The sequence below is a fragment of the Mesoplodon densirostris genome, chromosome 1 (genome assembly GCF_025265405.1).
Source record: "Mesoplodon densirostris isolate mMesDen1 chromosome 1, mMesDen1 primary haplotype, whole genome shotgun sequence".
NCBI classification, from domain to species: domain Eukaryota; kingdom Metazoa; phylum Chordata; class Mammalia; order Artiodactyla; family Ziphiidae; genus Mesoplodon; species Mesoplodon densirostris.
In genome coordinates, this window is record NC_082661.1 from 75,333,870 (window position 1) to 75,347,846 (window position 13,977).

Below are 13,977 nucleotides of genomic sequence, written 5' to 3' on the forward strand. Positions count from 1 at the left end.
CACTGGGAACTCTACTCAGTACTCTGTAATGGCCTATATGGGAAAAGAATCTAAAAGAGTGGGTATACATATATGTATGACTGATTTACTTTGCTGTGCACCTGAAACTAGCACAACATTGTAAACTAACTATACCACAACAAAAATTAAAAAAAAAAAAAGTGAAGTGCTTTCCTGGGCTGAGCACACGAAGGGTCTTCCTTCAGCCTCTGGTAGCCACCACCTAGCACACCAGCTGCTTTCACCTCACTCTTCTCTCCTCTTCCCAAATTACTAGTTTCTTCTCCCTTCCCTTCTCCTTCCCACTTGCCCCTAATTTCAGGCAGATTGTAGTATTGCCTTTTGAGCAAGCAGGAACCCCCCAATCTGGTCGTAAGGAACCACTCCCCTTCCTGCGCCGTGACCAGGCCCTGTGGTTGTAGTTAGCATTAGGCCATTTTGTGTACATTTATCCACGAGGTGGTGCTGTAGGAAAGCTGGTAAGTCTTGCCCGTCTCTTTAAATATTTGCCTGTCATGCCTTTGGCACCCCACTTCCCTGAGGTCTTAAAAATTAAATTGGGTTTGTCAGTATGGATTTTTTAAATGAATAATTTAATATTTTATATACTCAAAAGAAGATGGTACTGCTTTTTTAAGGAGATTTTATAATAATAAGAATGCCTTGAACTACATTTATCATGTGTATACGTGTATCCTTCCTTCCCCAAGTCTACTAGTGTAACCTTAAAACTTCTTCTGGACCATGTTGGTTTTTTTCTGTTTTCATTTTAATTCCCAGTCAATGGAAAAGTAAAGCTTTTCACTTGAGGGGAAAAGATCGTAGTTCATATTTATGTCAGATGTTTCTTGTTAAGGATTCAGGTGCTTCTTCACAGTTTTTTTGCTTATTTTGAGTGTCTCATGCATCCTGTTTCTCCTTAGTCTTTTTGTTCACTTGGAGTTTCATCTTGTGACTGACGTTGCCTCCTTTTGTTTCTCACATGCTGTGTGAATTAAATAATGCAAGTAGCCAGGAGAAATTTTGCTCCCTAAAATTAAGGAAGCATTGGTAAAGACTAAGTAGGCTTTTGGAACAGGTAGCTTTTGAATTTAAAATGTCAAAATTTAAATGAAACAGGTCACTTGATTTCAGCCTCTTGTGTGAAGCTGTGTCTTTTCCCTGACTTCCTCTAGGGTCAGGAAAGGACAGGACCTGGGCAGTAAGCAGTCACCTTGTGTGTTGCACCTGAGAGGAGTCCTGACTGTTTCCAAAGATGGGACTCATTCCAATACTCCACTGTCTTTCTCTCCACAGACACACAATCTTTGCCAGCAACACTTCCTCTTTGCAGATCACAAGCATAGCCAATGCCACCACCAGACAGGACCGATTTGCCGGGCTCCATTTCTTCAACCCAGTGCCCCTGATGAAACTTGTGGAGGTCAGTGGGTGTCTACTTGTGCGTGCGTGCTTTTGCTCTGCCAGCCCTCAGGCCTGCTTCTGTGAGTCGCACCCTCCCTGCCACTGGGGATTGCACTGGATAGATTTTAGTGGCAGGGTGGAGGGTTGTCCTTCTGCTTGGATTCCTCTGGCCAGACTCTCCTTTCAGAGCCAAAGGAAGAAACGGCACCTAATATCTAGGAAGGCCCCTGTGCTTTGTTTCTTTGCAGCCCTGTGTTCTGACCAGTGATGTCCAGGAGGGCTGTTAACTTTGTGGAATGTCACTTACTTGTTTGTGCCATAGCTGATGGGAGGTGTAGAGAGAGGCATCAGAGTGGGAAGGCAGCACTAAAGACCACTAGCTTGATGAGACCACGGAGGGGAGAGCCACCCATGTTCATATTGTCTTGTCCAGGTCAGTTTGTCTATGCTGGATGTGGAATTCTGTTAGAAGCCTGGTTTCCCACAGGAGCCGCTGTAATATGCCCTGACCACTGTTCCCGGGGTGAATTCTGCTCCAGGTAACAGGGCCTTGATATTGTCACCAGGGGAGGCACAGCTCCCGTGTGTTGTGATCAGAGCTATTAAAGCAGCTAGTGGGAAGCAGCCGCATTGCACAGGGAGATCAGCTCGGTGCTCTGTGACCTCCTAGAGGGGTGGAATAGGGAGGGTGGGAGGGAGGGGCTATGGGGATATATGTATATGTATAGCTGATTCACCTTGTTATAAAGCAGAAACTAGCACACCCTTGTAAAGCAATTACACTCCAATAAAGGTGTTGAAAAAAAATTAAAAAGCAGCTTCCAGTAGCCTTGAACCTCCCGACCTCAAACCTGGGAGGTGGAGGAAAGTGGCCAGGGAGGGCTGCCAGCGATCCTGTTTGGGCTGCTTCTACTTGCTTGCTTGGAGTCTTAGGTACCAGGGAGGTGGAGTCACTGTAGATAATTTGCACCTGAAATGTGGCAACTTGCCATTAATAGGGGGGCTCATTACAGGGTCTGAGGAGCAGCTGCTATTAAAGTAGCATTTGTGCTGAGGCTGCGGAGCGTGGGGCTGTGGATCCAGGCAGGCCTCCGGAGACGGCCGGCGCTCCCGGGGCACGCGGCTGAGTCTTCTTCTCCACTGCTGCCTTCTCCTCCAGGCCCCTTCGCCTCCCGTGTCCCCTCCCCCCACAATATAAGCATTAGCGTGTAGTTTAAGGGTGACTACGTTTTGTTACAGTTCTCTTTCTTCTTTCAAGGACAACTCTGACCCATCTTTTGATAGGGATTATCTGTTCCACTAACATTGCTTCTTAGTTTCTTCCAGTTTACTGCCAACCCCTAAGGTTGTTTTTGAAGAAGTTAAGGAATGAAAGGGAGGGGCACAGGAAATAGAAGAAACAGCATTTCTCCTTATGCAGAAAAGAGCAAGGAAGTGGAATGGAATTTTCAGCATTTCAGTACTTAGGGACTAATTACTTCTTTGTTTACCATATCATGCACATAATGTGTTTCGAAGATACAGACAAATTTTGTAGATTTACTTCAAACTCTAATACTGTTTACAACTGCATTTATCTGATAATGTCCATCTGTGTCTTTGGAAATATGGCACCTTGATTGTTAACAGTTAATGCTTGGCAAGTGTTAACATTTTCTAGAAAGTGTTTTCCAAAAGTGCTCTTCTTTATGCAACTTTTATTCTTTAACTTGAGCATTCATGTATGTGTTGCTGGTGGTAAGCACCACAATGGACCATAAGTTGAGTGGCTCTTCTTTATTTGGGGCTGGGCTCAATTTATGTGTGTTTATGTGTATTTTTTCAGACCCTGTGTTGGAACAGAATATATGTAGCATATTGCTATTTGTTGAACGAATGAGTAAATATGCATCCCTCCTGTTAAAAAAAAAAAAAAACTATAGTATTGACTCCTTTAAGCCAACAAATTATTTTTTAAAACTCCATAATTAGCAGCCCATGTCCCAGCTCAGTCTATATGGTTCTGATGGAGGTGGTTTTATACCTCCTCTTGAATAATTCTCTTATTGCTGTTTGATTTGTGATGGCTGCAGAGCAGTTTCTGGCCCATCTCATCCCATTCGTCAACCCCATCTTCCTGGTGCTTTTTTCTGTTTCCACTCATTTACTTCCCTTAGTGCCATAACGTAGCCCCACACCCCAAGCTGTGATCACGTTAAAACATGAATGATAATGATTCTCTTCATTTATATAGAGCTTTTCATCCTGCACAGACACTAGCTCATTACACCATATAGCCCTCTTAGAAGAGGGAGGATGTGTCAGATATCATCATCCCAATTTCATATAAGAAAGGTGAGGCACAGAGGGTTGATTTGACTTGCCTAGGCTCAAATAAAGGGTCTGATGTAGGAGCCACGCCTGTTTGCTTTGACTCTGGTTGAAGGCCCTTAACTGGCATTTAAATTGTATATTTAATTTATATATATTTTTACGTTTAAATTCATCTGGGTCTCTCTCCATTTGCTGAAATCTAATTGCTGACAACGCCTGAGAGTTGACTGCCAGGTGTGGCCCTTGGTGCTGACTTCTGTAGAGCCCAGCAGCCACTGTGAGCAGGGTAGCAGTCAAACTCTGGCAGCGCACCTCATAGAGAAGGTCAGGAAGACGGCCAGGAGCCTTCCTGAGGCGCCTGGCAGGTGGCAGGTGGCAGGCCCCAGCCATTGGCTGGTGTTTGCTGGTTATGAAAGCCTTCCTCTGGGATGTGCCTGTTCTGAGGCAAAGGGAGCTGTTGGGCTTGGGGGCATCTGTGTGGGAGAGGGCGCAGTAATGGGGGGATTACTCCTCTCAGAGTCCACGGGACCTGGGTGGCCTGAGTGCACCTCTCTTTTCCTGAGGCTCCTTCTCATCTGTATGCTACGAGAAGGTGTGACTTCATGCAGAGTACTTTAAGGGCAGTTGTTACACTCTAGTAGACTTCCAGTTACCTCCCTGAAATAATTAACAGTAGCAAGTAAAACCCTAATAAAAGCCAGCATTTACTGAGCACTTGAGCCCTTGTAGGAGCTGCCCTTAATGCTTTACTTCCTAATCTAATTCCATTCTCACCTTAATTCCTTGAGGCAGGTAGAGTGATTTCAATGTCATTTCAATTTCAAGAAACATTCCCAGGGTCACAGAGCCAGTAAGTGGTGTGATTGGTATTTGAACCCAGGTCTGTCTCAGTGACAAAGCCTGTAGAACTCTCCTGCGTGTGCATGCACACACACACACACACACACACACCTATATATATTTTTTAATTAATTTATTTTGTTTATTTATTTATTATTTTTGGCTGCGTTGGGTCTTCATTGCTGCGCGCAGGCTTTCTCTAGTTCGGAGAGCAGGGGCTACTCTTTGTTGTGGTGCGCAGGCTTCTCATTGCGGTGGCTTCTCTTGTTGCGGAGCACGGGCTCTAGGCCTGTGGGCTTCAGCAGTTGCAGCACGCGGGCTCAGTCGTTGTGGCTCACGGGCTCTAGAGTGCAGGCTCAGTAGTTGCGGTGCACGGGCTTAATTGCTCTGCGGCATGTGGGATCTTCCCAGACCAGGGCTCGAACCCGTGTCCCCTATATTGGCAGGCGATTCTTAACCACTGCACCACCAGGGAAGTCCCCACATTTATGTTTTAAGCCTTGATTTTGTGTGTTCTGCAGTAGTCCACTATCTTAAAGTGGACGTTTTGTTTCTGGCTTGAAATCCTTCTAATCTGAAACTAAAATTATTTTTGCCACCTGTGTGGCAATATTTGATCAGTGTTTCCTTGAACTGTTCTATTGAGATTGTTTGCTGACTTTCTGGTTATAACTCTTCTCTGCTTTACATTTCCAGGTCATTAAAACACCAATGACCAGCCAGAAGACCTTTGAATCTCTGGTAGACTTCAGCAAAACGCTGGGAAAGCATCCTGTTGCTTGCAAGGTAAGAGTATGGATAGCTTGGTAAGGGGGGGTGATTTTTCTCAGAACCTGACTTATTCCAGGTAGTATTCTTCCATAGTAGGATGATGTGGGACATGGGCCACTTTTGCTGCAGGCCTGTCCGCAGGCTGTAAAGAGCACGTTGCATCTAGCAGGGAAACCGGACTCCTAAGCTGTGCTCAAGGCCATCAGGTGAATAGTCTGCGATCCAAATGGAGCCACGGCTTCAGCTAAATTGAAAACTCGGATTTCTCTCTGGGTCTTGACTTTTGTCTCTTGATGAGTGCTTGTGTTTCCATCAGTGGTTTTTGTTACCCCATCAGCTTCTGGGCCCTGAGGAACCAGAACCCTGTGTGTCAGGCACAGCCTGGTGGCACATGAATCCCAAACAGAAATCTAGGGCTTCCCTTTTGGAAAGAACACTGCAGGTGATTAGGGAAATGGTGTGAGAGAGGTAGAGCCCACCTCAACCAAGGTAGCAAAAAACGAAGCTGTTTCTCAGTGGAATGTTGCTTATGATTTTGTTTGTGTTGTTTTGTTTTTAAGTAAGAAGTGTGGTGGGTGGAAAGCTTGCCTCAGGCCTTTTTCCCCTTTCTTGAGATACCTGGTATTATATGTACAAGTATCCCCAGGTGCTGTCACCTACTTTGGTTTGATTACCTTCAGTCTCTCCATTTGCTGTAGTTCCTCTTTAGTCCCCCCCAGATTTAGGGACTGCACTTCTTCATGACTTGGCTGTTTTTCTGAAAGGACAATTGTGTCACAGAATTTCCATTACAAATTTTTATAAATATGTTATCTACTTTTTTGACCATAATCTTTTTTATTAAAAAAATTTTTTTAACAATTTTAAAAGGTTACTTTCCATTTACAGTTACTACAAAATATTGGCTATATTCCCCGTATTGTACAGTACATCCTTGAGCCTACCTGATACCCAGTAGTTTGTTTCTCCCATTCTCCCACCCCTGTATTTCCCTGTCCCTACCCCATGGTAACCACTAGTTTGTTCTCTATTACTGTGAGTCTGCTTCTTTTTTGTTCTATTTACTAGTTTGTTGTATTTTTTAGATTCCACATACACGTGATATCATACAGTATTTGTCTTTCTCTGTCTGACTTTGCGTAGCATAATGCCCTCCAAGTTCATCCATGTTGCTGCACATGGCAAAATTTCATTCTTTTTCATGGCTGAGCAGTATTGCATTGTATATATATCACGTCTGCTTAAGCCATTTGTCGTTGATGGGCACTTGGGTTGTTTCCATGTCATGGTTATTGTAAATAGTGCTGCTCTGAATATTGGGGTGCATGTATCTTTTTGAATTAGTGTTTTTGTTTTTTCGGATATATATCCAGGAGTGGAATTGCTGGTTGACTGTAACCTTTTAAATACCATTGTGGTTCTTCTCATACCATAGTTTTGCTTTCTAAAATAGTCTCAAGTTTGAACTCAAACTTCAAATATTGTATTATGTATTAACCCATGAAAACTCAAATTGTTCATGAATCATCTGAATCAGTCATCTGTCGTTGTGGACCCCAATAGTCTTCCACATGCCAGTCCCCCCAGTGGAGGTCTGTAGTGTTCGATTAGGGAATCTCATTTTTTAACACTCATTTTTTTGGTTTAGTTTTATGGTTTTAAATATTTTGGATTAAAAAAAAATCACATTAATAACCAGAGGGTATGGTTGCACTTTTTCGTACCAGTTGATGCTTTGTTTGTGGCAGAAAGTAGTCATTGTGTTAGAAAGGGCATCAGCCTGCAGCAGATGAAAAGCCAGGTATGAAAATGGAGGTGTGGGAACAAGCCAGGGATGGTCTTCAGCAGCACAGTCATTAATTCATGGAGAGTGATGATTCGTTCTTCCATCAGACTGGCCATGGCAGATGCAGGCCTGGGAACTCTGGTCTCATAAAATTGCCCTTGTTACATCTCTTTTTAGGTGATACCTTAGGGCTTTTGGAGAGTCTTTCAGGGTCAGTTATTCAAGCTCTTGCTGAGGCACCCAGACGACAGAAGGCAATCACATAGAACAAGGGTCAGCAAACTTTTCTGTCAAGGGCCAGATAGTAATATTTTAGGGCTTATGGTCTCTGTTGCAACTACTCGATTCTGCTGCATGGACCATACCAGCAGAGAAGTGTGGCTGTGTTCCACTAAAACTTTATTTACAACTGGATTTGGCCTGCAGGATTGTAGCTTACCAACACCCGACACAGAAAAATGGCATGAACATGCCTGAAATGTGTCTTTCTTCCTAGTAAGACTTCACAGGGGAAGTGTGGTGTGAAAAGGTTAAGGCCATGGACTCTGGAGCCAGCCTGCCTGGGTTCACATCCTGGCTTTGGCACTTATTAGATGTGTAACCTTGGGCAAGTCACTTAACCTCTCTGTGCCTCAGTATCCTCTGCCTCACGTAGAGGTAATAATAGTACTTGTCTCACAGGGTTATTATGAGGAATAAATGAATTAATATTTGTAAAGTACTTAGAACAAACAATACCTGGTATATAATAAGTACAGTAAAGTATATTTAATAAATATTTGTGTATGAAAAATGTAAGGTGTATGATTATATAAAATTAAATTGCTTAATTAAAGGACTGTGTCTCTTTACATTCTACCAATATTATGAGAGTATCACTGCATCCTCAACAGCATTGAATATTATAATGGGGAAAAAACCTCTTGCCAGTAATCTTACCGGCAACATGCTATTTTGTTCTAATGAATATTTCTTTAAATATTTTGTGAGTTTTAGCATGTTTTCCTTATTGAGTTCTGGGAGCTCTTTATGTAAATGATTTTAAAACTCCATATATTATATATGGAGAAAATATTTTTCCCAGGCTGCTTTCTGATTTCTAACCTTGTATATGGTGTGCTTCATGTATTCAGGTACCCTGCCCCATTCTGGATTTCTACAATAAACTTTTTGAAATTGAAAAACATTTTTGCCCTAGTTTTTTTTTTTTTTTTTTTGCGCTGCGGTACACGGGCCTCTCACTGTTGTGGCCTCTCCCGCTGCAGAGCACAGGCTCCGGACGCTCAGGCTTAGCGGCCATGGCTCACGGGCCTAGCCTCTCCGCGGCCTGTGGGATCTTCCCGAACCGGGGCATGAACCCGTGTCCCCTGCATCGGCGTGTGGACTCTCAACCACTGTGCCACCAGGGAAGCTCCCTAGTTATTTAAAAAAATTTTTTTTATTAGAGTCTAGTTGATTTACAACGTTGCATTAGTTTCCACTGTACAGCAAAGTGTATCAGTTATACCTATATCCACTTTTTTAGATTTTTTTTCCCATATAGGTCATTACAGAGTATTGAGAAGAGTTCCCTGTGCTATACAGTAGGTCCTTATTAATTACCTATTTTATATATAGTAGTGTGTATTTGTCAGTCCCAGTCTCCCAATTTATCCCCCCACAATTTTCCCCTGGTAACCACAAGTTTGTTTTTTACACTTGTGACTATTTCTGTTTTGTAAATAAGTTCATTTGTACCACTTTTTTAGATTTCACATATAAGCGATATCATGATATTTGTCTTTCTCTGTCTGACTTATTTCACTTGGTATGAGATTCTCTAGGTCCATCCATGGTGCTGCAAATGGCATTATTCTTTTCTTTTTTTCTAGCTGAGTAATATCCCATTGTATTTATGTACCACATCTTCTTTATCCATTCATCCGTCGATGGGCATTTAAGTGCTTCCATGCCCTAGTTATTAAATCGACATGGTTATATTAATATAGTCTTGGTTAAACTGATAAAGCTCTTTTGTGCATCTCTGTATTCCTGGGAGATGGGGTAGGTGTGGTTTCAGCTTGTCCAGAGTGAAAGGAGCTACAAATCCTGTGGCTACGGTGTGCAGTCAGGTGAGTTGGAAGAGTAATGCAGGAGGCTGGGCGTCTTTAATTCAGATGTTTATGGAGTGTCCAGTGTGTGCTTGAAACGGGACACAAGGCCTGGGGCCAGGGTGCAGATTTCTTCCTGCAGGAGGATCACAGCCTTTTGTTAAAAGAGCGGGCTCCATTTACTTAGTGGAAATCAACTTCACATAAATACCACCAAAAAGTTAACCAACCCAGCCTGCCCCACAAGCTTCCCAAAGAGATCAGTAGGTAGAATCCAGACCCCATACTAGGCCTCCAGGAGAGATGGTTAAGCATTTTAATGAGGGGGAAATGAAGAAAGGGTGTGCAGTACAAGGAGTCATCAGGGTAGAGGGTCTTGGGTAGTGAGCTGTGAAAGGCCATCGGTCTGTTAGCATCTGCTTGTTTGCCCCGGCACCTGCCCCCAGCTCCACCTTCCTGTGCTGTGCGCTGGAGCCTGAGAAAATCCTGAGCAGCTGGGAGGTCATGCTCCTACGAGGAGTGTTCAAGATGGACTGTTACTTTCTCTAGACTCCTGAAAGGGATGTGGGAGAGAAGAGGAGTAAGAGGACTACCATTTGAGGGGAGGGCTATATGCACAGCATTTTATGTGTTCTGATTTATCTTCACAACCTGTGAGGTGGAAGTTACTGTTCCCATTTCACAGATGATGAAACTGAGATTCAGAATGATGCAAGGTCAGAGAATATTAGAATTCGAGCCCAGATCTGCCTGCCCCCAAAGCCATGCTCTTTCTAGTGACCCCTCTGCCTTATCTTCCTTTATTTCAGGGTCCGTGCAGTAGGGGCTTCTGGGGTACTATAATTGTTGGATAAATTGTCATGTGAGATAGAAGTGAGACTGTCTTGGTACCTTAAAACATTTTGAAAATGTATAGCTTGATAAATGTGGGTAACAGTCCAGGGTGAGAAGGAGTGATCTGGTGACTTTACAAAAGATAAAATTGATGGAAAATTCATTTGTCTACTGTTTTTCTCTCTCCTCTGACAGGATACTCCTGGGTTTATTGTGAACCGTCTCCTGGTGCCATACCTCATGGAAGCAGTCAGGCTGTATGAACGAGGTAGCTGTCCCGACCCAGGCTGGGTGCAGCGAGTCTGGGAGTTCTCCCGCAGGGTCTGTGGGAAGGGATGGGCCATGAGGAGTAGGGGAGGAGCTTATGTTTTCTGGCTCTGTGGATCAGCCTGCCCCTGGGCCCCCGTGCCTCTGTCACTGTGTTCCCAGGCCCCCCTGGATTCCCTCTGAGGTGGCCCTGGGACAGACCCCCCTCTACAGTCCCAGCCAGAGCAATCATAGGCCAACACAGATTTATATCCTGGATCTCTGGTTAAAGGGTTTATTGCTTAAAATAATAATCATGATGATGATGATGATGTAGATATAAAAATCACAGGGCTAGGAAACCCTTAAAATTCCCTAAGGTTCTAAAATTGTGACAGAAGGGAGATGAGTAACAAGGCTGTTGTGTGACAAGGAATGTTTCTAACAGCCTTGTCCATCCTTACTGAGTGATGTTATGATGCATTTTTTTTAACCTTAAGAATGGTCTGAAATGTTTTTTTCTCAATACTTTGTTGATTGACAAAGAATAATTTTCCCTGTTGCAGAAGTAGACTTGGGACATGGTCCAAGGTTATAAAAATGTCATGTATCCTCCTGCCTACCTTACCTACCGCATTTCTGGAAAGGTAACTATCATGTCTGCTTCAAAGGCAAACAGGCCTTAATAGGACTGGATGAAAAGCAAGTGTAATTGTTTTCAATTACTTCATTTACAAATGCTTGCTCCTGGGAATGTCATTTTTGAAACAAAACATTTATACTAGCTCTTCCAGAGAGATGAAAGCATATTTTCTTCCTCAAAATCTGCTTTAAATATTAAAACTTTTCTCTGTGTTTTATGGAGGCATTTGCCTCACTTTTGCTCCAAGATCAAACCAACACTTCTGTGTTTATCTATCAACAAATATGCCTAATTACACCTCAAAGACAGCATGAAGCATTTTGCCCTACTTTGAAAGGCAGAGGTTTTTTTTGTAATGTGGTGTTTTAGCATATAGCATGTGGGTGATCCACCTCGTAATGGTGTCTTTCTCACTGAATCATGCTGTCACTTTGATATATTTTCAACTGAACCATGTATCTGGTTGTAAGTTGAAAGTCATTTTCTTATCCTCTACTTTCCTCTTACCAGCAGTGGTCCTTTTCTAAACAGATGGAGTCCCTTTAACCTTCACCGTCACTAGCCACCTGGGAGGTGAAATTTGGAGGGGAATCTGACCCCACAGGGGAAGTACCCTTACTTTGCCCTTGGTGGCGCCCTCAGTACCCTGGAGGTGCTGGGGGTCATGTCTGGGTGCTGTTTCCCAGGAAGCCACACTGTGGTCTGGACTCCTCACACCTCAGGCTTCTTACCATGTCCCTTCTGCCACCTCAAGGTTCTGCCCTCATTCAGCCAGCGCAGGGGGTGCTCACATGCACGCCTGCCACCCCGCCTCTGTTAGCCTGCTCTGAGTGGCTGGCGGAACTGCTTCCGTTCTTCTTTGAAACCTGAAGGCATTCTGGATTATCCTCTCTCGCTGCCATGTCTTTTCATTTGTCACTTTGTATTCCTCCCTGTCATCCCAGTCTCCCTGTGCCAGTCAGCCTGCCTTTAGTGAGGCTCCCCCAGGCAGCAAAGGATTTCCCGTTACCTCGGGTCTTTTCCAAACTGGTCTCAAGTATTGTGTCATCCAAGAGGGTGAGGAGACAGTGCATGCAGTGCTGGGCCCTGGGCAGCAGAGTCAAGCCACGAAGGCAGTTCAGCCCAGCCTTTTCCGAACTCATTGTGGAGAATTTCTCTGGATGACCCTGTCTTGGTCAGCTTGGGCTGCTATAAAAAATACAGCAATATAGATTGGGTGGCATATAAACGACAGAAATTTAATTCTCACAGTTCTGGAGGCTAAAGTCCAAATTCAGGGTGCCAGCGTGATTGGGTATCTGGTGCGAGCCCTCTTCTGGTTGTAGACTGCCTCCCATGGCAGAGAGCAGAGAGAGGAAACAGGCTCTCTTATGACTCTGAGAAGAGCTCTGATCCCCTTCATGGGAGCTCTACCCTTGTGACTCTTCTAATCCTAATTCCTACAAGACCCCACCTCCTTATACCATCGCATTGGGGGGTAGTATTTCAACATGAATTTTGGGTCCATTACAAACACTTTTGGTATTCCCGAGGTAAGTGTGCCGCTCAGACAGGTTGGCAGAATGCTGCTTTGAGCGGTAGAGGGTCATCAGAAGGATGTGTGGGGCGTTAGAACAGAGAATCAGCCCCGTCGTTGTCCACTCGGGCCTCCTGGGCAGCTGAGCATCTTTCAGTGCACAGACCCCCAGCAGCGCTTCCGTCAACTGCCTGTGGAGTCTAGCTGCGCTTCACCGCCCCCATCCCTGCTCTCTGGTGCTGTGAGCCTCCTTGCTTCTGTGCCGTGCCTTCCTCCCCAGTGCCCTGCAGCTTCTGTCCTCTCTCCTTCTGTTGCTCTCATCATTCCCACTGTAACTGAGGCCTGATTGGTGAGTTCGGTCACCCTTGCCCCTGGGGGTCCGGGCTCTCTCTGCAGACCTTTGAGCAGGCTGGTGCTTCTAGCAGACAGCTGCCCCCGTCAGATGCCACTGTGACAGGTCAGGGTCCGCTCTGGCAGCGCGGTGGGGCTGCATGGTTAGCTCTTCTCCGGTGACGCCCTGGGAGTGTCCTGAGCCTGTTCCCCAGGCACTTTGTGACATCCTGCTCACACTGTCCCTCCCCCGCCCAAGATGTGTTCAGCGGTTCCATTGTAGCCTACCAAATACGGTGCCCTCGCCAGGGGGTCTTCTTTCTCCTCACCCTCTGCGTTCCTGTCATCACCCCACACCTTACTCCCACCTTCTCACAAGGCCCCACTGGACTGTCCCCAGCGCTCCAGGCTGGATGTGATCTGTGTTGTCGTAACTCTCTGTACACTTTGCTTCTCCTTCGAGGCATGTGCTACTCTCTTCCCTGCCGCACGGCATGTGTCTCTCTTCTCCTACTGTACTCTTGTTTTCTGCGGCAGTATTTGGGTCCCCATCTTCATACCCCGCGAAGTGCTTGTGTAGGACAGGCTTTAGGTAGCTGCTGATGAATAAAGGAATGGTGGCTGCACTGCGGTTCTGATCTCTTTGCTGTGACTCTGGTTTGTTGTTAATGCCAAGAATGGTCGGTAGGTGGTGCTGATGAGCCGGCAGAAGAAGCCTGTTGGGGCAGGTCCCAGGTTCTCAGGCCTGCAGAAGAGCTGGGAGTTCACTGAGGACACCCTTCTTTGCTGTTCAGAGTTGGGGGCTCTTAGCTGGGGGTGGGGGTGGGTCCCATGAGCCTCCTAAGGTTGATGCATAATTTTGTGTATATGTGCATTTTCTTTGGAGAAGGTGTCAGGTTCCGAGTGAAGTGCTTGATTCTAAAGCGTAGGAATTATTGGTCTAAAATTACTATTGGTAAAAATTATTATTGGTTAAAATTATTGGTCTGTACCACGTGTTGTTAACTCCCACTTGGCACACCGGTCTGTATTTTATTTCTCTCTCTTTTCTTTTTGCCTCTTTCACCCTGTGTTACTCAGAACAGAATTTTTAGAATTATACTGACTTTGTAAAGCTTTTTAGATTTTTTTCCATGATGGGCTGTGTCTTCATATTATTTTAGTCAAGTGAGTTTCTGAATCTGGAATTACAGTTTTGACTCTA

General features: G+C 44.8%; 1 protein-coding gene across 2 annotated transcripts in view; it reads left to right on the plus strand.

Moving 5' to 3' along the window:
- The window catches only part of HADH (hydroxyacyl-CoA dehydrogenase), a 49,223-nt gene that overhangs the window by 31,533 nt on the left and 3,713 nt on the right, over nucleotides 1-13,977 (plus strand). For both annotated transcript variants that reach the window (XM_060088410.1, XM_060088416.1), the window contains exons 4-6: nucleotides 1,297-1,423; nucleotides 5,254-5,343; nucleotides 10,234-10,306. In XM_060088410.1, the coding sequence (XP_059944393.1) occupies nucleotides 1,297-1,423; nucleotides 5,254-5,343; nucleotides 10,234-10,306 (290 nt within the window). The remainder of the gene's footprint in view (nucleotides 1-1,296; nucleotides 1,424-5,253; nucleotides 5,344-10,233; nucleotides 10,307-13,977) is intronic.